Source organism: Pinus tabuliformis, chromosome 2_1 (genome assembly GCF_031772625.1).
Source record: "Pinus tabuliformis cultivar Carrire ecotype Pingquan chromosome 2_1, CPIR1, whole genome shotgun sequence".
Lineage (NCBI taxonomy): Eukaryota > Viridiplantae > Streptophyta > Pinopsida > Pinales > Pinaceae > Pinus > Pinus tabuliformis.
Genome location: NC_142299.1, coordinates 422,174,969 through 422,198,046, shown reverse-complemented (window position 1 = coordinate 422,198,046; position 23,078 = coordinate 422,174,969). Strand labels below are relative to the sequence as shown.

The following is a 23,078-nucleotide window of genomic DNA, read 5'->3' as shown; positions in this document are numbered from 1 at the left end:
CCAGACTATAGCAAGGAGTTCCATATCTTCTCCTTTACTTCTGGTGACACCCTAGCAGCAGTCTTATTGCAGAAAGATGATGAGGGTTCAGAGCATCTAGTGGCATTTTTCAGCAAAACCTTAAGGGATGTTGAACTAAGGTATGATATTATAGAAAAGCAGGCTTATGCTCTGATCAAATCCTTGGAAGCTTTCAGAATATACATTATGCACTCCAAGGTAATTACATATGTGTCCTCTGCTTCAGTAAAGGATGTCCTAATGCAGCCAGATGTTGATGGAAGAAGGGCTAAATGGATTGCAAAGCTTATCAAATTCAACATAGAATTAAAGCCCACCAAGCTTGTCAAAGGTCAGGGCCTTGCCAAGCTGATGGATGAAGAAAATTGCAGGGTGCTAGACATGAATTTGATAAGCACAAACTCAGATGACAGACAAACAGGGGAAGAAACAGTTGAACCAGGACATGACCAGTCATTGGCAGAGAATCTAGCTTCTTGTGAATGGTACTCTACAATAGCCCAATTTTTGCTGAAGCTAGAAGTTTCCCTAGGCTTAAGTTCAGGTCAAGCTAGGACTATTAAGCTCAAAGAAGCCAAGTATTGCATTCAAGAAAGCTTGCTTTTAAGATGTTTGGACAAATAACAATCCATGGAGGTCATGCATCAGTTTCATTCCAGCATATGTGGAGGACATCACTATTGGAAAACCATAGCCCACAAGGTCCTCAAGGCTGGGTATTATTGGCCCACTTTGTTTTCTGATGTCTTTTCATTTGTAAAATCTTGTGACAGGTGCCAGAGGTTTGAAGGAAAACAATAGCTGAAGTCCTTGCCCTTGAAGCCAATACATGCCAGTGGCCCTTTTCAGCAGTGGGGTTTGGATTTCATAGGGGAAATTAATCCACATTACAGTGGCCAACATCGATGGATCCTAGTAGCCACTGACTACTTCACTAAATGGATTGAGGCCATCCCTACTAGGAAAGTTGATCACCAGGTTGTCATAAAGTTCTTGACAGAAAATATCTTCACTAGGTTTGGATGTCCACACAAGTTGGTTACAGATAATGTAACAGCCTTCAGGGAAAAAGAGTTGGTGGACATGTGTGACTCAATGGGCATTAAGCTAATGCATTCCACCTTATATTACCCTCAAGGCAATGGTCTAGCAGAATCATCCAACAAAATCCTGATAAGGATAATCAAAAAGCTGCTGGAAGACAACAAAAGGAACTGGAATTCCAAACTGAAGTTTGCATTATGGGCTGACAGGGTGACCACCAAGAAATCTACAGGGAATTCCCCGTTCAAGCTGGTATATGGCACTGAGGCTATGTTCCCAATCCAGTTGACCCTCCCTATGGCCAAGTTCTTACAGGAAGAACAGAATGAGGAAAATGACATGGAAAAGAGGATTTGTGACTTGGCTGAAGTACATCAGATCAGGGATCAATTACTTGAAAATTATGTAGCACATCAAAAGAGAATCAAGGAAGTCTTTCAAAGAAAGGCAAAGATGGACAATTTTCAAGTTGGAGACTTGGTGCTTAAGTGGGATGCACTGAAGGAAAATAAAGGCAATCATGGGAGGTTTGATGCTCTGTGGATTGGACCTTTTCTCATTGCTCAGATCCAGGGGAACAACACTTTCATGGTGCAAAGTGTTAGTGTCAGTCTTTCCAGCCTTCCTCCAGTGATCAAATATGCTCTTACAAAGTGATCTCAAAGTGTCAAGGTCAAATTTTGTCATTTCAAAGAGTTTTCAAGCAAAATTTGGTCACTAGGCATTAGGTCTAGGGTTTGCCCAAATGGCGGTCCATGTCATTATTCAGCTGAGTTTATCATCATTTAGAGGGTTTTCATTATCATCTCAGTGTCTAATGAATCATTTCACACCTTGTTCATGCTTCAGTTGCACCTAGGCAAGGTCATTTCCCTCTCCTAGGGTTTTGAAGCCAATTTCTCTTGGATGGTCAAATCACCGGAAAAACTTGTTTCCTGATGTTCCTAAACCTTTCCCTATCCTTAAAGTACCTTATCAAATGCTTCCCATCACTCAGATCCCCCAAATTCCTCATTTTTGCACAAACCCTAGTTTCTAGCTACAACCTGGCAATTTTCTAGGTTGGGCCTGTGTTTTGCCCTTTTGGACCCCTTCCTCTCACTCAATCTCTGAGATTCCACTTTCCCCTACTTCCTAACATCCCTCCCTACTCCCAAAAATTTCCTCAAGAATTTAGAAGCCCCTTATCCCCTTCATTTCGCTCCATTTCAACAAAATTCCTTGTTTCACACATCGGAACAGGTTTCACTCAAATGATGTTTCAGAGCAATAAAAGATGCATTTTGGAAAACTGAGAGAGGTTATTGTCCAAACCATGCCAAGGAAGAAACACCTCCTTCACTTTTTTACAGGTGTTATGGTTTGAGAGAAATGTCAAGAATACTATTGCCTCAGGAGAATCAAAGGCACCTCTGAAGTGACCTTGGGAAAATCAAGTTTTCTCCTAGCTTGGTTGGCCAAATGACTTACTTGATGGGTAAAATGATAACTAGACACAAATAGATTTCCAATGAGCTATCATGAGCTCAATTTGGGGTTGAGGAAGGTATTCAAAAGTTGACTGCAACAGAACTCTTCCTTGAGGCAGCCTCATTGGGCACTTTTTGACCAGTCTTGGGAGATTTGAATTTTGATAGGTCAAATCAACTCCAAATTGAAAAATTCCACTTGGGTTGGAAAGTAGACTCAAATACCTTTCAAACGAGCTATCCTGCGCCTGATTCCAACACCGGGAAGGCCCTCAAACAAGGCTGTGAATGTGCGCAACCACTCAGGAGGTGCGCGACCACTCAGAGGCTCTCCTGCAGTGTTAAATTACAACGTGCGCGACCACTCAGGCTGTAAGTGCCAAAATCACCTCCAACTCACTCAAAATCTCCTTCAAACTTGCAAATTGGGTTGAGGTGGGCTCTCTACAAATTGTTTTGTTGGTTGATGGTGATTGTGGATCCTCATGCTTGTGATTATACCTCCAAGAATGCAAGGAAAGAAGACATTGGTAGCTGCTTGTTCATGTAGGCATAATGCTAGGGTTTGATGTTTTTTCAAGGTGTTGATTCCCATCTATTCCCTCCATTGTTTCCCATTAAATTCACAATTGTTATGATATGTTTCTATCTTATCTCATTTGCAAAGAATATTAAATTTCCCATCCCCAGTACCTAAACCCTATCCCTCCCTCACATACATTCCCTAAACCCTAATGCCCTCCATCTAATCTACCAAAAACCCTAACAATGGACAATAAACTATCTTGAGCAGCGCAACAAGCAACTTGAGGATGAGAAAGAGTTGGATGAGATGTGGAGGATTCGAAGTGACCGAGTCATCAACCGTAGGAGGCCCGGTGACTTGCTGCCCAAGGAGAGGGAATCCATGCTTATCCGTGTGAATGCACACTTGCAGAGGCTGTTAGAGAAGGAAAACGAGGACAAGAGGCTGCTACAGAACATGAAAAATCATTATTGGGCAAGAATGCATGATTGCAAGGCAAAGATGAAGATACTCCAAAGGAAGCTGTCAGAGGCCCAGAAGAAGAAGAAAAGGACAAACCCACTCCGTATCTTGGCTGAGGCATCCCTCACTCGCCATGGTACTCATTAGCCTTCATCCAGCAGCAAAATCAAAAAAAATTGAGAGTTTTGGAGCATTTTGGAAATTTTTTGGAAATTTACAGGTTTTTGCCTGTGGAGTGGTCTCACCCCCCACGCGACCACTCGGGAGGACTGCTCAGAATCACAAAAAATTGACATTTTTGGAAAGGGCATGCAAAAACTAGAATTACCTATACTTGGGGTCAACTTGATTTTGAGATTTGGGCCTCCAAAAGCTCAAAATACATCAAAATTTTGACTTTCTGCCCATTTTTTGAGTTGCAGAAAGTGACCTTGGGAGAATTGACTTTTGAGGGGTCAAATCAACTCCAAATCCAGAAATTCCACTTGGGATGAAAGTAGAGACACAGAGATTTCCAATGAGCCATCTTGCACTTGATTTGGACAACTGGAACCCACTCAAAAAGTGCTGCAAAGGGGCGCGACCACTCGAGCAGGGGGCGCGACCACTCAGGGAAATTTTGCCAGTTTTAACTTTTCGGCTTGCAAAACTCAGTTTTTACCTTGGTTGATCATTTGTACTTGTAAATGATGGATGTATGGATAATTTTCATGGCACATTGATAGATTTAATCTCTCTTAACCCTTCTAGAAGCTTCCTTGATGTAAATAGTGAAAATTTAATGCATGGATTAGTTTCCTAAGTTTTAGAGGCAAGTTGTTTTGACTGCCTATTATCTAGTTCTTAGTTTAGAATTAGTTCAAACTACTCCTAGGAAGCTGAGCTCGACCCCTAGAGGTGGGGAAAGGAGTTAGATGGTCTATATTATGCCTTCTCTTGCTCATTTTCATGGTTGGACTCTTGTGGGAGAAGTATTATTGTATATTGTACATCTATTACTGCAATTTAAGGAAAAAGAAGGCCAGGGTTTTGTAGACATCATTGTGTATTCTTGTGGATTGTTGTGTTGATGGTGTGTTCTCTACATGTTATTGTAAGTGTGTTTATGTGTTCCATCTCTTTCTTTGCTGCTAATTGAACAGATGAAGTGATAAAGTTTGAATTCATGCATGCCATGCTCAACTTTTAATTTTGTTTAATAACTATGTTTTCCACTGTCTAAAGAGGATTCAAAGTTGTTGTTTGCCCTCTTTAGCTCCTCCTCTATCATTCCTGATCATCCATCTCAGATTAAGGCATCAGCACTCACTCCTACCTTGCCCCAAAGATCCCCCTGCGAAAACTGAGCCCAATCCCCGCACCCTGAATTGCACTCCCTCCAATTGCCACCAAAAACCCCAAAAATATTTAAATCAACCTCCCTTATCAATTTACTAGCCTAAAATCTTTATCCCTAATTGGTTAGCTTATCATATTGAAAGATCTACCGAATCTGACCCGAGAGAGCCTTCTCATACCTCGTAGGGCTAGCTAAGAGGTGAAATGGTTTGATGTAGCCTTGAGAGTTTGTCTATCTCAGCCTAGGTGAATTCCAAGCGCTAACACAAAGTATGGAAGAAGAAACAGTTTTTGATGGCCTAGTAAATGAGCAATTTTTGAAGAATTATGTTGTTTAGGGCCTTTAGGCCTGAGCATTGTAACTATGTTCTTTTGTAGATTTTAGTATAGGCTTGACTAGACTCCATGCCCAATGAAACACTAGGAATTTTTGTTGATCTTGTTTTTATATGAAAGGTAGTGGTCTACGGTTCTTGAAACCTCACAGGGAGGATTTCATCCCCAGAAGGAGCCAGTGTTAGCTTTGTTGTGCAATGCTGATTCTCTAAGGTCAGAAAGGATCATGGTTTGATTGGCTATGTTCAAAGGGAAGCTCACATCGGTCATTTTTCCCTTTTTCCTCCACCCTGCTCTTCTCTAAACCCTCCTCATTCCCCGAATAAGCCTTCCGAAACCCGACAAAGCCCCTTTTGGCCTTAGCCCCGAGTGTAAAACCACAAACCCATGATAGAACCTCACCAATATGACCTCACACACTCATAAACTCCTCGCTAAATCCCTGCCATTGATTAGTCCCCGCCAATCCAACGGCTCTCATCGAGCTCGATAAAGTAACCCGCTCGATCACTCCTCACCATCCGATCATCTCCGAAAGGATCCGACGGTCTTTGCTTTCATCGCGCCGACAATGTGATCGAATGATAACATGCGATGAGAGTGGTTTTTCTCTCTCATCCGCTACTATGTGTCAATCACTGAATGGAATCACACGACTCTGGGATTTTACCGCTTAACGCCTGAAATTGGTGCAATGAATACCATTACTGCCCAACCAAAGTACTCGTGCCCATTAAACGACCACGCAGCTCCATAGCCTGATGACCGTCTGATCTGTCCGCTGAAGATCGAACGACCCCAACTTACCCTGCTCTCACCACAACTGATAGCCTCCGTCGAGCCATCTCCACCATCCATTTCCTTGATCTGATGGCCATTCTTCCCACTCATCCAAATCGTCCACTCGCCCATGCATTCCACATCCTCTAACCATTCTGTTTTCCCGAAGAAGGAGATAACCAGTTTTCTAGCATCAATCACAGTCAGACTCCCAACCACCATATTTAACAAAAATCATGGCCAGGGGAGAAAAGGACAAGCACGACCCTGTAACTAAATTTATCAGTCATGGACTCCACTGGTACGAGCACTCCAACTGCCTAAGAGGACAGCACAACACCTGAATAGATCATATTCACCCACTGAAGCAAGCCACCTTGTTCAGAGACTCCATCAGGTGGTTAAATGCACTTGGTGGTCAATTATGACCCCTCCATACCTAAATGGCCAAGTGCCCTTGTAATGTAAATATATAAATACCCAGAAACAAGATGTAATCAAGGTTGGCATTTGATGTAAGGTTCAACTTCTGGAGACTGTAGATACTTTGTCACTTGCAACATCTCGTCTTCATTTTTAACTAATACAAGCTTCTTTTGTTGTTAACTACTCACTTTCCATTCTCTTCTACTCCAAGATTGTGCCTGATATGTTGCGTTCTTGATCTCTTGATGTTTAGCACTAGATAACTGTCATCTTATCTCTGTGTTAGAATCTTGTATGTATCATTGAATAGGTTTCCCAGGTTTATTTCTATGTAATGCAGGAGAGCTATCATCCTGTCCTTGCATTAGTAGATTAGATTTACAGGTTTCTTTACTAGTTGCAACTGGCCATCACATGGTCTTGTGCATCTGCTGGTGTGGTTAGTATTCTCCATATTCACACAATATCTAAACTGTGAGCATTTGGTAGTCTAAAGCCTTGTAGTCTGAGGGTGTTCACGCATGTCTAGAGTGAAACAATGTAGAAGTGGTTATCTGGCTTGAACCAAACCATCATTCCTTCCATTAAACCTACAATAATAGTTGAATTTATATGTTACCAGGCATCTCCGAGCTACAACCAAAGGAGAGTTTCTTGGAATCCTAACACATACTATACGATCCTAGTGGAAATACATTCAAATGTGTTGCTATAGGCATACCATTTAACTCAAATGTGCAAACTCTTACCCAATGGTGAACTCACTTCTTTGTACCTATAGCCAACTATAACAACCAAGATTTTTCATGCACTTCTTTTCTCAAACCATGCTTATCCACCAGGTCAGGATAACTATAGTTAGATCCAGGAACAATTAAAATAGAAACAACTTGACCACAAAGCTTACCGTCCATCTCAATGATCGATGCTTGATGATCTGCCTATCTGTTGTCCATAACTACATAGATCTGAGGAATTCAATGACCAACATCACCAACTGTATGCGCCTCCCAAGCACTATAGATCTGGGGTCTACCACCACTCTGATACTGCGGACAATCCCTCTTATGATGATCCTTACCACATATCCAACACTGCAATGGTTCCCTACCACCACCTCTAGCCTACTGCTCTCGATGTCCCTTCTCAGTTGTATTGAACCTCTTGTAAGGAACTACATTTTCTTTCTCACTTGCACCTTGCGGCCTTCCTCTCTTTGGTGGCCATTTTCCTTTAGCTTTGTCATTTCTTTTCAAGTCATGTTTAGGCTCAAATTTGCACTTCGACTCCTCATAAAAGTGTTTCAAGTTTCGGATGGCCTCCTCCGACAATCTAGGCTCATCAAAATCAATCCCGTCTTTGTACACTACTGGAAGTCCACTGATGAATCTCTAAACCTTGGCCTTCTCCTCCTTGAGGTAAGGCACATATCTCAACAACTCCAAAAATCTGCTAAAATACTCCTCATATGTCATAGAACCCATCTGCAACTCATAAAACGCCTTAGCTCTATCATCATAGTACCTCTCTGACAAGTACTTCTTCTTGAAGAACCTCTCAAAGGCATGCCAAGTCAAATCCTCCTCATGTATACCTTTGAAATTCTTCACGTCTTCCCACCAAATATCACTTTACCTTTGAGACTAAAAGTGGTGATCTTTTCTTTCATGTTTTCTGAATAATCGTGCAATTGGAATAATTTCTTTATACCAAGAAACCGTGCCTCTACATCCTAGGATTTCTTCATCTCTCCATCAAAGGTAGGTGGATTTGATTTCTTAAACTCATCTAGAAAGTATCCCCTATCACTCCTCTGGTAAGGATGATAATGATGGTAATCATGATGTCTGTCAGAACCAAAACTGAATAATACCCGTGTCTATCACCTCTCCTATCCAAAGTGTCCAACAACCTACCATCTCTCACCATTTTAGATCTATCTGACTTGCGTCTACCAAGAGACCTACTACCATATGCCCCATTAGTTTTGTCCTCCTATCCATGGCTAATCTAAAGTGGCCCTTGTTGCTGCAATTCTGATAAACTCTAAAGAAGTATTGCATTAACCTTTACTTCTTTCTCTTGTGTCTGCATTATTTTTTCATTGTTTGTTTTGCAACTCCTTATTTCTTCCTTCAGGTTTTACAATGTGTCTACCAAGTTAGAAGAGTGCCCCACACCATGCTACCCATATGATTCATAGGGAGATTTTATGTAGTCTACCACCTTGCTATCCATTTGATCTCTTTCTTGCAAGGCATATTATTCAGCAAAACTAAATCACAATAAACCAACGTACCTTAGCATAATTCGAGGAGGATACCTTTTCTATAAAATCATCAAATCAATGCGATACATTTATAACATAAACATAATAACATATAGACATCTATTAAATAAGTGCATCAATGCATAAGCATCACTCTAATTAGGGTCCATTTATGAATGCAAGGTCATATCAACAATGCATGCTATGACCTCATGTATGACAACAACCATTACTCCAATGTACACATTGCCACATGGAACTATTAACATGCATAAGAAATTCCTAATCAACTACACATACGCATGAATGCATGTAGTTGAGCATAAGAGATTGATTATTTTAACCAACCTACAAGACAAATACATGTAATCAAACAATCAAGAATGCAACCTAACATACAAGGATGTAATCAAGTTGCATATAATCATGTAACTAGTCATATACTTCTAACCATGCATTCCACAAAATAAACATCAAGTTCCTCATGAAAACCTTACTACAATCATGATCAATCATTATGCAATGCAACAAGCACATGGAATGCAAGTGTAAGAGACACACATGCATCTAACATGCATTCATGACCAAGCACCTTCACCCAAGGAGAGCACATCCACGCTCTGATACCAATATGTAACACCCCTCCTCCAAGGTTTATCCAAGCAACCATCCATATGGGGTAAACATGTGACAAGAGAGGCCACTATAAAGTATTCAACCTCCTTGATGACCTTAAGGAAATGGAATCGATGGAACACATCAACCAAACCCATCCACATCAACAACAACATCCACAGGAGACATGTCAGCCACTCAAGCATCCTGTGCCTAATTCCCACTGATGTTTTAAGCCTTTTAACCCCAGTTCATTCTCATGCTATAGGTATGACATCACCGAGAACCAAAATTTTCTCTCACAAACCTATGTTCCAAAATCCATGGACTCTTTTCAGCAAACTTGTTCTAGCGTCCTCAAGATTTGAGCCACTTTTCTAGCCCATAATCCCGACCTTTGCCCAAAACTTGTTATAACATCCATAATCCATCAAAGTCATGAGGACGGTACTAATAAATCAAAATCAACCTTAGGATTAGGCCTCAACATCCCCAATCGGCACTAACATTCTGTCAAACACTTGGAATCAATGCAACCTACAGTTCTATGATACAAGACGAGTATGAATGACTGGAAGCACTTATGAAATATAACCAGAAGGATCACCACCTTCTCCATTGAACTGTTACAACATCAATTAGGTCTTGCATCCATCAATTTAGTAATTACAAGTAAATACATGAAATAAAAATGACATGAACCAGTCATATAACCATGGTTATAACTAGCATAAAACCATATAAATATTAGAGATATGAAAACCATTAAATCCACATATGAACAAGTGAAAAAGTAAGAGAACTTATCTTTTATTAATCATAGGAAAATCCGACCAGGTTCAAGACTTCCACGTACCACCCAACCGTAGACATGGCTTAACCAAAACTCTCTTTCATCCTATCACCCTTGTGCCATATTCTAAGCATGAATGTGGGATCTCATAGAACAACCAATCCAATAAAAACCAAGGGAATCTAGAGGTTAAACCACCTCCACCCTCATCAAATCGTGATCACACCAAAATCAGTCCTCTGATCACAACCAAACCAAACTTGAAATTCCATCCGAAATCCATCACTATCCTTGGGGACTTTTTCGTCTCCTTGTCTCTCCAGCTTTATGGCAATCTAATCTTGGATCACTATGCCCTAAACCAAGACCAATCTTTCAGTATTTACCGCAATCCAAACCCATATCAGTAGGTCCTAAATCGAGACTTATCCCTCAGGCTTTACCATGTATCCCACCAAAACCGGTCAAGGGATTCCTAGGCCTTTGCGAACGAAATTTGAGACCACACCCACCTTGGATTCTGAAATCCATCCGACAAACCAAAGCTCAAAAACTGAATTAGACATCCCAACACCATATAATCTCGAAAAAGGCAAGTCTAGGCTAAAAGCCACTATCATAACCTAGAAAAACCATACCATAGATAGCAAGAGAACCATACACCAACATGCAAAGCCATGCATGTCCAAACGAGCTAGAAAAACACACATGGAAAAGGTTAGCTGCAAATATTCCTATTGAAGCTACTGATGAGCCTCTAAATTAGACATAAATTAAGGCCCATTTGGCCATTCTTCAGCACATTAAACCTCTCTTTTTGCATTATACAACGTGTTTTTAACTTTAATATGTTCATTAGGAAGGTTTATGGATAATTGCATATTTGTGCCTAACATTATTTATTTTTGTAGAATTTTGTGAGAACATTGGGAAGATTATGAAGATTTAGAGGAGGAGATGATTTAGGGACTTGCTGCCTACCACAGGAGGATCAATATTGGATAATAAATAAACAATATATTCTAAAATTATTACACAAATTTTGGAGCTCCAATGATTGAGAAAATCTAGGAATGTGTTCCTTATCATTTAATGCATATTCCTAGTGTTGGGAACCAGATCCATTATTTGAGGGATTTTGGAGGGGAAATATTCCTCCTTTCATGGGGAACTCTTCCTAAACATTTTTTATAAGTACCAATTCAATTTTTCCTCTAGGGGTTGGTTTTTCTTAGTCTTCTTATGGAGAACACTTGTATTTTTGCAACTCCACTTTCATTTGTTGCTAGGATGTAATTGTATTGATGGAAATAATGAAGATTGGTACCATTTTCACGTTCTAAATTTTGGTATCCTTCATATGACTCTAATTTTCCTTAGGCTTGGACATTTGACAATCCTCAGAGCCCTTTTGTATAATTTACTTCTCTTCTTTTCGCTTTTTATTCACATGCATCTCTTGTTCTTGCTTTTTCCTATTTGTGCATTTAATATTAATTGTTTCTTGTTGTAGGATTGGGTTAAATGGTTGAATTAAGTTCTTTTTTAGGATCACGTGTATCATTTCATATTTGGAACAACTTTGGAAGGTCATATTAATCATTGAGCTACTTGGATTAGTTTGTTTATTCCAAAATCTAAGTTTTTGGAAGTCCCTTGTGGAAAATAGTAGTAATTTTCTGCTATTTTTTAGAGCATGCTAATGAGATTCAATTGAGTTGATTCCATTTGAATTAGATCATAAAAATATTCAAGTTAATAAAAAATTTACCCCATTTCATTTTCACTTGATTAGGTTAGGAATTTGATAGATTAACTAGCTCACTAGTTTTCGAATCTTCAGATTTTAGACTAGTAATTTTCTGTTATTTTTTAGCATTTTTTAGTAGCAGTATTTTTTAGTGATTCCACTTGGAAGGGATACCTAAGATATGCTATTCAATATAAAAAAATTGTCCCATCCAATTTGGATTTGGCTTACTTTTTCATTCGATCAATTATATCTTCCTGTAGCAAATCCCGTAACTTCCTGTACCACTCTTCCAGCATGTATATACTTGCCCAAATTTTCTCAAAAAATATTGTTTTTTGTCCCTTAGGGTTGAATCATAACCCCTAGGCTCTAAATCCATGATTATGAAAGACTAAATACGACTTAGGACTTGCCTTTTTACCCTTGAAAAACATCTCAACAATTTGGGTTAATGGACAGATTTATGAATTGGATAATACAATAATGATTTTCTTGATTGTCACATCCAATGAACTCTAAAAATCGATCTAAAATATTTGAAATGCAATGATTTATATTTAGCTCATTGTCTTTAATTTATGCAATTAGAATAATTTTTCTTTCATGGAATAGGTTAAGGTTTCCATTTCGAGCATTTCCATTACTGCAGTTAATTTAGGATTTGATTTCATTACATTCACTCCATTACGTCATGACAGTGAAATAAGGATGCATTATATGTTGCACATATAGTGTTGATGCCTCTTAAGTTTGTATGAACCCTAGGTTGATAATTAAAGGTGGTAGCCTTTGGACTTTCAACATTCCTATTACAATACTGAGGCTCATCACTTTTTGGCATTGTTTTCGAGGAGGTGTAAAAGTATGCATTGTTTTCTTCCCTTGTTGATTCATTTCCTTTTAATTTCTACAAAAACAAAAAATTGCATTAGGCATATTTCATTTCAAGGATAGAAAATTGCATTGCATTAGCATTCTTATTCAAAAAATAATCTCCAACACCAAACCCCTGCCCCCCCACCCCCCCATTTGATCACGTGGTGCAGTAAGAGCCACATCACCATTCATTTTTGCACATAGAAGAAGAAGAGGTGATAGAGGAGGTAAGAGAAATGGATGGAGATGATGACAATGAGGAAGATCCTCTTGGATTTTCCATTCAAGATACTAATGTTAGTGTGCACATGAAGAACATCCCTCCATCTTTTCTTCCAAAATTCCATGGTATGAGGTTAGAGGATCTGGAAAACTCTCTCTTTAAACTTGAAATTGTTTGTAGATCTTATGGTTACATATTAAACACTCAAAAATTGAGATTGTTTCTAGAAACATTGAAAGATAGATCTCTTAAATGGTTCATGAGTTTAGGGACTAATTCAATAAGATCATGGAATGATATGAAAAATATATTTCTAGAAAAATATAAAGATCTTGATCTTAAGGAAGAAATCTTTAGAATGAATCAAAAAGAAAATGATCACCTTGAGGATCTAATAGAGAGATTCATGTATAATGTTAAGAGGGAAAAATTACATCATTTAGGATATGGCACACTAAAAACCCTCATACTTAGAACAATTAGTAATGATTGGATTGATATTCTTGATCTCATGAGTAGAGATGATGTATACCAATTATCATTTGAAGAAGTCTGTGAAACATGCAAACACATATCAAGAGGAAGGCAAAGAGTAAGTAAATCAGCATCAAGATCAGTAAGTCAAGCTAAACTTGGAAATTTATTTGATGACTTTAAAACAGGAATATTAGCAATCTTAGCGAACAAGTAGAAATGTTAAGAATGAAAGATGAGGAAAAAGAAGATGTTGATATTTTTGTTGTCCATGTAGAATCACATTCTATTAAATATTTCCCATCATTACCAAGGTTGAAGGAAGTTTACCAAGAGGACAATGGAGCAAGTCAATCACCAAAGAAACTATGTTTTGTAGCTCCAAGAGGACCATGGAAGCCTAGTCAACCTCGTATGATGAAAGAGACTAACTCACAATTTAAAGGTTATGCACATCCATCTCAAAGTAATTGGAACACACCCTTTCCTTGGAATCTTTGGCCATATCAACCCCAAAGCCAATCTTGGCAACTAAGTTGGCAAGAACCTTATCAGAGAAATCCACAATATCCTCAATACCCTCCATATCCAACTACATGTTATCCCTATCATCCACCTCCACCACAACTGCAACCTCAACCACATCCATCTCAAAGATCCACTCCCACTCAACTCCCTATACTACCATTTCCAAACCCACACAAGGAGGTAGCTCAGCCCACTTACAATTTTGAGGCACAACACTTCCAAACATATCCTCTTGATCTAAATGGTATTAATATTTTTTTTTTCTGGATAAAGACTATTCTATTAAAAAGATAAAAATATTTACAGAGAGGATTAAACCTCTGAGGGGGTCGTAGCCTGCCCATCGCCAAAAAGACTTTTGCAGATAGCAAGCTTCATTCCTTTTACAGAATTGAGAGTTTTAGAAGCGAGAATTGTAGTGAGCTTGAGAGACAAAAAACTAGACTGTCCTATAGGTGATCTATGCTTCAGAGGTAGCTGATCACTTACAAAAATACTATCCTTTAAAACTGCTATTACAAAAAGATCCAAAACCAGACTTTTGACCTGAAGACTGTAGTATTTCATGCTGATATCAAAAGAAGTCGGAGACATGCACAAAAAGAACCATGGAAACATAACACGAGTACCAGAAATCAGAAGAGGGATTGTTGTTATGGCATTTGAGCCAGAAGTCTTTAAACCTGCGGAGGAGAGCCTGTCGCGTCCACGTTTTCCTGGTTGGGGGAGCCAATCCAGGTCACCATTTCATTATCTTTAGCTCCCATCATACTGCCTTCTGGAGGAATAACAAGATTCAGAACGCTTTCGGAAAGGCGCGCTGGTTCACAAGCAAGAATTTGCTCTTGAGGTGAAGCTGGCTAGGGTTGAGGGTCTTCCTGAAGGCCATCCTCGTGCTGCATGGAAGTGTCATTGAGGACTACTCCAGCCATGTCACCCTGAAAGTCGCTCGTATCTTGAGACTGAGACTGAGCCCTGGAGGTGTCATCCGAGCTCATAAGCTCATCTTCCTCCTCCGAGAAGATAACAGTGATAGTGGCTGAGATTAGAGGCTTATTGAGCCTACTTCTGAACTTGAACCTGGTAGTTTGAAAGGAACTATTCAGAGAGGGCTGAGAATGATCAGAGGGTGGAGAGGATGGAGAGGCAGAGGCTAAAGGAGTGATGCTTTGAGGGGCAGAGCCACCACGACCCCGAGAAACTCCACGAGAACCAGAATTGCTTCCACGCCGAGGGACGCCGCGTCGACGAGCCATTGCAGGGTGCGCAGGCAGCTTGGGTAAATAGGAAGACCGAAGCGGAATGAACCCAGTTAATGGACCAGACACCTGCGTGATAAACCAAATTACTAGACTCGCCACAGGTGGAGTAGACCAGGTTAAGAAACCAGGCACAGGCAGAATAAACCCAGTGAGTAGACCAGACACAGGTGGAATAAACCAAATCAATAGACCAGACACAGGCAGAATAAACCAGGTTAAGAAACCAGAGGGGCTTCCATACACCCTGAGCCGCACAGGGGTGCGGAAAGCATAACGAGCAGAGGAAAACCGGATTGCAGATGTCCGCTGCAAACATCAGAGAGCACGCCATGATTAAATCACTTGTCTGAAGATCTCGAATCGAATGAACCATAAATGCTGTGACCAGAGCCTTAATTTCACATTCTGTAAACTGCTGGATCCGTCCAAGTGTGTGGACAGCTGCCGCTTCCGCATGCATTGTGTTTAACACGCAGTAATTACACCCGCATCCGGGGGTGTATCTTCCTTCGGATACATGTCATTTTTTACAATGGTATGAAAGTCGGAGAGTTGGTTCTCTGAGGCTATGCTGGAGAGAGGGCCTTCGAAGAAATCCATTTCGGTGTCCACTCCTAAATTAGCAAGAAAGTCCGCCAACTTGTTCCCTTCCCGTCTGATGTGTTTGAAGGAGATTGCTTGGTGATGAGAAAGCCATTGGTTTAGAAGCTCAAGTCTTGGAGCCATTCTCCAGCTGCTGCTGACTTTATGAATGGGGGATCCTTGCATAAGTTTTGAGGCCATATCGATGATAATTTGTGAGTCCCCTTCAACAATTAGAGGAAAGAAACCTCTGTCTTGCGCAAGATTAAGCCCTCTCCATAATCCTTCCAATTCCGCTGCATTGTTGGTGTTCCAGCCTTTTGAGCCAAAAAATGTTAGAAGGGGAGTGCCCTGATGATTTCTGAAGGCTCCGCCAAATCCTGCTTTCCCAGGATTACCCCTCGAAGCTCCGTCAAAGTTAAGTTGAAACACGTTTATTGGCGGCGGAGTCCAACTTGCTGGAGGATTATGATACCTTGTGGAATTGTTATTAGAAGAGAGCGGATGATCTAAGTGAATCTTCCAGTTGTCCCAGATAGTTTGTTCTTGCGGGATTGATGGGAAATCTTCTTGGGACCAGGCTTTAATAGACAGGGTTTCTTTAATATTTTGGTGTAATCCAGTCCATATCTGCTCAATAGACAGTGATTGATCTTTGAAGATTCTTCTGTTTCTCTCTTTCCATATATTCCACATTAGTAAACCAGGAATAAGCTGCCACAGTGTGTTTAAGAGTCTGCTTTGATATGGCTCTTGGCTCCAAGTGCGAAGAGTGCCTTTAATGTCCCCATGCACTCTGCCTTCCTTTTGACAGCGGAATGTAACCTTTTCCCACAATTTCCTTCCTAGCTGACAGGTTTGCATTAGATGTAATGTTGATTCCTCTTCCTGTTTGAAGTTAGGACATATGGAGGGCCCAGAGAAATTCCTTTTCCTGAGGTTGTCCCATGTGAGAATCTTGTTATGAGACAGAAGCCACAGAAAAGTAGACACCTTCGGCCAGATAGATGAATTCCAAATCTTATCCCATAAATTATCTCTGATTATCCTGTCTTTGATAATGACTTTGTATGCTTCTCTGGTGGTGAAAGTGCCCTTCTCCTCGTATCCCCACCTGAGAATATCCATTCCTGCCGATAATAGGATTTTTCGTTTTTGAAGTTCTGAGGAAAGAGAGAGTTGAATTTGCTCCGTGTTGTGCGGTATTATTTGACTAGCTTCTTTCCACTTTCTGTATTCTTGTGTGGAGAGTGAGTCCCAAAATTGACTCACCTTATCGTACTGATTTATATCTTGTTCTGGAAGGTTGGAGAGAGTGTCTCTGAGATTTGGAAGCTGCTGCCATGAGTCTTCCCAAAAACGTGCTGTGTTGCCATCCTTCACATCCCAGAAGCTATGCTTTTGTATTAGATTTCGGTGTTGAATGGCTGAGTTCCAGATGACTGAACCTTTACTTACTTCTGACATTCTGATTCTATCCTCTATGGGTGTATTGCTCGCATATTTCATTGTCCATAGGGAGGCCCAAGGAGTGCTGGGATTTGAGAGCCATCTCCACCAAATTTTGGCACCCATTACCATATTGTTGTGTTCTGGGTCTCTTAGCCCAATACCTCCAGCTTTCTTTGGGATACAGACATTCTCCCATTTGACCAGAGCCCACTTTCGATTTGGACCTGAATTACCCCATAAGAAGTTGTGCTGAAGCAGCTTTATTTCTTTAAGAACCCACTTAGGTGCAGCTAGAATAGAAAAAAGGTAAAGAGGCATGGAATGAAGAACAGCTTTAATGAGCACCAACCTGCTGGCCATATTAAGAGCTCTGTGGGTCCATAGGAACAATCTAGCTTCAAGATTTTCTAAAAGGTCTTTCCATGAGGAATGCTTGAGAGCAGAGGCAATTAAGGGAGCACCCAGATACTTAGAAGGAAGGGATGCAATGGTGAAGCCTAGAATGCGGGCAATGGCTCTTTGGGTGAGAGGAGGGGTATTAAAGAAGAATATCTGAGACTTGACTTTGTTAATGAGGGCTCCTGAAGCATCAGAGAAGTTTGAAAGAATGGATTTGAAGGTACGAGCTTCTTGAACAGAAGGATGACCAAAAAGCATATTATCATCCACGAATTGCTGGTGAGAATAGGAGGGAGCATGGTGAAAAGAGAGACCTTTGAGGCTTTGAGAGAGGAGAGCCGATTTGATGCTGCGTCCTAGTCCTTCAGCTAAGATGACAAACAGAAAAGGCGAGAGCGGGTCTCCCTGTCTGATACCCCTAGAGGGACGGAATGTGGGTGACGGGATGCCATTGATAAGAATAGAGAAGAACGAGGAGGATAAAAGATTACTGACCCATCTAACCCAGGAAGGGGCAAAACCAAAGGCATTAAGGATTTTTTGAATATAAGTCCAACTTAGACTATCAAAAGCCTTAGATAAGTCAATTTTGAGTAACATACCTGGTTTTTTTGAATGCTTGAGGGAGTGGATTATTTCATGAGTTAAAATAATTCCATCCGTGATCTGTCGTCCTTCTACATATCCAGATTGTTCTGGAGAGATGATAAGGGGAAGCAAAGGCTTCAATCTGGAAGCTATAACCTTGGAGACAATTTTGTATATGATGTTGCATAGAGCAATCGGTCTGTATTTGTCCGGAGTATTGGATTCCTCTGCTTTGGGGATTAATGCAATAAATGTTGCATTCAGACCTGGATACATCCATCTCAAAGTATGTGATTCTTCCACGACCTGCCAGACTTCCCATTTTATTAAATCCCAGAAATGGTGAAAAAAGTTTGAGGTGAATCCATCTGGTCCCGGCGCTTTCCCTGCTTTTAGCTGATGCACAACAGTCTCAACCTCTTGAAGGCTTGTGGGCTTGAGAAGGAGAAGATTATGATCCTTAGTGATTAGTTTGGGAATATGTCTGATGAATTTATCAATGGCCTCTGTTCGGTCTATGTTAGGTTCTTGATTCACCTTTTTGAAGTAATTGAGGAATTCCTGTTCAATGCCTTCATGGGTTTCAATTTTACTTCCTTGTTCAGTTTTGATATGGGAAATTTGATTGTTCATTCTTCTTTGCACCGTAGTTTTGTGAAAGAATTTCGTATTCTTTTCACCATCCTTCAGCCACCTAACTCTTGATTTTTGCCTCCAGAGAGTTTCCTCCTGTAAAGCTCTTTCAAGGATTTCATTTTCTATATACTGCTCTTTCTTGGCTAGCTCTTCAGAGCGTCCTTCTGTGATGATCCTTTGCTGAATGATTTTCATTTCTTGATTGAGGGTTTCCTGAGCTTTAAATATGTTGCCAAAAATGGATTGGTTCTAGCGTTTAATTTCCCCTTTAAGATATTTCAGCTTCTGTTGGAATATAGACATTTTGGTGCCATCCATAGGATTGAACTTTAGCCAAGATGCTCTGACAAATTCATTAAATTCAGGATGAGATAACCAAAAAGCCTCAAACCGGAAGGGGCGCCTAATACTGCTGCCTGGTCGATTCCAATGGAGGGCTATTGGCCAATGATCAGAGCCTAAGACAGGAAGGATAGAGGCAATGAATTCTCCTCCTAAGTGAGTTGCATTATCTGATATCAGAAATCTATCAAGACGAGAGGCTATTTGCATTGGTTCTGCCCTCTTGTTGTTCCAAGTGAATAGGCCGTTATTTGAAGGGAGATCAATCAGCCAGTTGTTATGAATGAAGTCTTTTAATATGGATCCATCTCTATTGATTCTGCATCTGCCTCCCTTTTTTTCCTCCATTGTTGCTATCATATTAAAGTCACCTCTGGATATCCATAACGGGTGCATCCTCTCTGTGTTCAGCTGCGTCAAGGTGTCCAGAATTTCAACTTTGTGCAGGGTTTCCTGAGGGAAATACACATTTGTCATATGGCCATAGATATTGGTGCCAATTATGTGAAATATAGCTTGAATGAAATTTTTATTTGCATGTATGTTGTCCAGTTGAATCACTCGCGCATCCCAGAGCACTGCAAGTCCTCCTGACGCACCCTGAGCATCAACAGCTGTTACTAACCCTCCTGGCCAGGCCTTTGCTGCTATTTTTTCCAAGACTGTCGAGTTACATTTTGTTTCTTGCAGAAAGAGAATGGTAGGTTTTTCCTCCATGAGCATGTTTTTTAGTAATCTTCCTTTTCTTGGGCTATTGAGCCCCCTAATATTCCATGAGATCAACTTCATTGAGAAGGTTTGGGGTTGGCATTGAAGTACTTGGTTAACTTGGCATATCGGCCTGATTCTACCAACACTTCTCCTATCTTGATGGTTCTTTCCAGAGTGGTTTTCCTTCCCCGTTTTTTACTGTCTTTGGTGATGAATTTCCCATCCCATTGGCTGCCAATTTGAACCCCTAATGAGTATTTTTTTTGGGCTCTATTGAGGACTTCCACTAGATTATCCACTTGTCGATCAGGTATTTTGTTGAAGTTTCCCATTTTACAGGCTTGTTCTAGGCCTAGAATATCCAGCTCGCCAATATCTATAGATTCTGTGTCCTCCTCCATGATCTGAGGTTCTTGAAAGTTTCCATCGCTTTCCTTCTCGTCTTCTATATTGGGATTGGTACCATCTATATCCATTCCAAGGAAGCTCCAGGTTTTTGAAGTAGTTTTAAGATGATTATCTGATTTTTCTGCTACCTTTTCCCCTGTCTTCGATTGAGATCCTTTAATCTTTTCCTGACTGGTTTCTTTTTCATTGGAGGGTGTGTTATCTGGATCTTGCATGTCTTCATTGGCTAAGGCTGCAAAGCTATTGCTTGTCGAGGGTTTTGATGGGTCAGCCGGAGTAATCTTTGTAGAGGCTGCTGTTTTTTTATTTCCTCTTCTACGATTCAGCACTTTAGTGAAACCATCCGGCGTTGGATTTTCCGAATCCATTTGAAATGAGGGCTTACTATTCAACGGACAGTCTCAATAGAGGTGTCCTAAATCATGAAATTTCCTGCACCTAAAGGGTACATGCTCATAATGAGGTGTATGAGGTCCATGTAGACACAGATCTGGGCGAATGAGGTGTATCTGTACGACTTTGTTTCCTCTGCTACCTCTACGAACTCGCCCAGAACATTACCAATCGCCTTGAGGGATTCCTCTTCCCAGTATTCCAATGGCAGAGAATACAGCCTGATCCACAACGGCGCGCAGCTTAAGTCTTCCTTATCTGGATTAAAACGTTCGATCCATCCTTTGAGAAATAGTCCCGCAGAGTTAAAGAAGTAAGGCCCTCCGTCTAAAACTCTGTTTCTGTCTTCCAGGCAGTTGAAGACTGCAGTAAAAAACCCTTTAGGCCCTAGATGCAAAGTTATGTGTCCTTTTGGATGCCATTTGACATTAATCCAGGTTCTTAACGCTTTCTCATTTGGCCATATTCCAATGAATTTGCCAATGAGGGCATGATCTCTCATATACTGTATTCTGGCATTAATGCGATGGCTGGGCAACTCTACTTTTGGCCTATGCGTGGCGACTGGCTTGCATGTGGAAGAACTGACTTTAGGCTTGTCTTTCTGTGCTTGTTCAGTATTTGCCTGCTGGCTGCTGGCAGCATTTCTATTATTGTGCCCGTTTTCATTGTCTGAGTCCTCGATCAGGCTCTTCTGGTTGTCGTTTGTTGGAGGAGGCGCCCCTCCTTCCCCCTGAGGGGGGTTCATGTTTTCCGTCAGCCAAAACCCACGGATTGGAACCTAAGAATCTTCCGTGTTCTGCAGAAGACGATCGCTGTCAGGAGGGCCTGCCGTAGCAGGTATTTGTTGAAACCCTAAATCGAGTTGTGGAGCGCCTCGTCTGGTCTAAAATCCATTGTAGTTATACCCCTTCTAAATGGTATTAATATTAGATCAAGAAAGGTATTGCAAAAAAGTGATTCTATTGATGTGATTGAAGGACAACATCCAGAAGAAGAAGATTCAAATGAGGAGACCAAAGGATTAGGAGCTGAACTTGATGGAGAGAAGACATTACAATCAGAGATTAAGGGAGTTACATCAAGTTCACCATTAGATCCTCTATATGTTCAAGAGAATAATCAGCAAAAAGAAGAAAATATGAATTTCATGGAAGAAGAAGACATCCAAGATGATCCAAATTAGCAAGTGGACCAGGGGCCTCACGACTATAATGAAATATGGTTCCATAAAATCATTAAGTTGCAACAACACACTCTTCTTCAACAATTCTTAATCTCATCTCAGTCAAAGAATTCAGTCTCTTATATTCAGGTACATGTCAAAGAATATGTTTCAATCCTACACATGATCTTATCTGTCATCCAGTTATGCAAGTGGCTCCATTGGAAGTATTCCTACACATTGTATGTTGCACATAGAGTGCTAATATCTCTTAAGTTTTTACGAACCCCAGGTTGATAATTAAAGTTGGTCGCCTTGCAAGTAGCAACATTCTTGTTACAATACTAAGGCTCATCCACTGCCTGATCCTACTTTTGCTTCCTTGATCTTTTCTTTCCTTCCATTCCCTTTGCTTGCTTTTCCTTCCTTGCTCCAAAGCTAGAGAGCCCCAAGAAGACTCTAAGTGACCAAGAGTGAGAGAGAGAGAGAGAGAATAATGAGAGAGCTCCAAACTTGAACTGACATAAGGTTTGAAAAAATATTGCCCACTGATCCTCAGAAGCCCATTTATGAATGAGACCTCTAATTTCTTCATTTTCCATTATTTTCCTTCAATTTCCTCCTCACATTAAACCTATGACCTTTCACCTTACTTTTCTCATAATTTCCTTTATTTTCATAAATAAATGTGCCAAAAATGTCTTTTTTCCTTTTAATGCATTTGCCTTGGCAACCGTGGTCTTATTTTTCCTTTATTAAATTTTATTACATGAACTTTTCACCAGGGCTGTTATAGAAGGGAACTTTAGTGTAGGGAAAACAATGGCCAACTTCCATAGGTACATGTATTGGTCCAAGATACAAGAATATGTAGCTAGGTTCGATGAAATAGAATGACAGTTTGGCTAAATTGGTTGTACAATCGAAAATTATAAGAATTAACTCATTTATTTAATTAATTTTAAATTAGGCCCATGTTTCTTGGTATTGCAATGAGATATCTCCACATTGTCATAATTATGATGATATTCTTTGTATCGTAGTAAGGACGACAGTATTTGGTGATTATCACATTATAAACAAAAATCCCCTTTTTGACCGATCATTTCTATTCATTGATCTATTAATCGAACAGTCGGTCACTTTTTGACTAATCAATTTTAACTTTGTCAACTATCGTCAAAATTTGATGGTATGTAAATTTATA

The 23,078-nt window shown here is 40.3% G+C and overlaps 1 protein-coding gene across 1 annotated transcript; it reads right to left on the bottom strand.

Moving 5' to 3' along the window:
- Positions 1-19,101: 19,101 nt before the first annotated feature.
- On the bottom strand, positions 19,102-19,911 carry LOC149200701 (uncharacterized). The gene has a single exon (XM_089401038.1). It carries the CDS (start codon positions 19,909-19,911, stop codon positions 19,102-19,104), a length of 810 nt encoding a protein of 269 aa, XP_089257164.1.
- Between the last annotated feature and the right edge of the window lie 3,167 nt (positions 19,912-23,078).

Coding starts and splice junctions, on each gene's coding strand:
- LOC149200701 (XM_089401038.1), bottom strand. CDS start 19,911: ATGGAGGAAAAACCTACCATTCTCTTTCTGCAAGAAACAAAATGTAAC.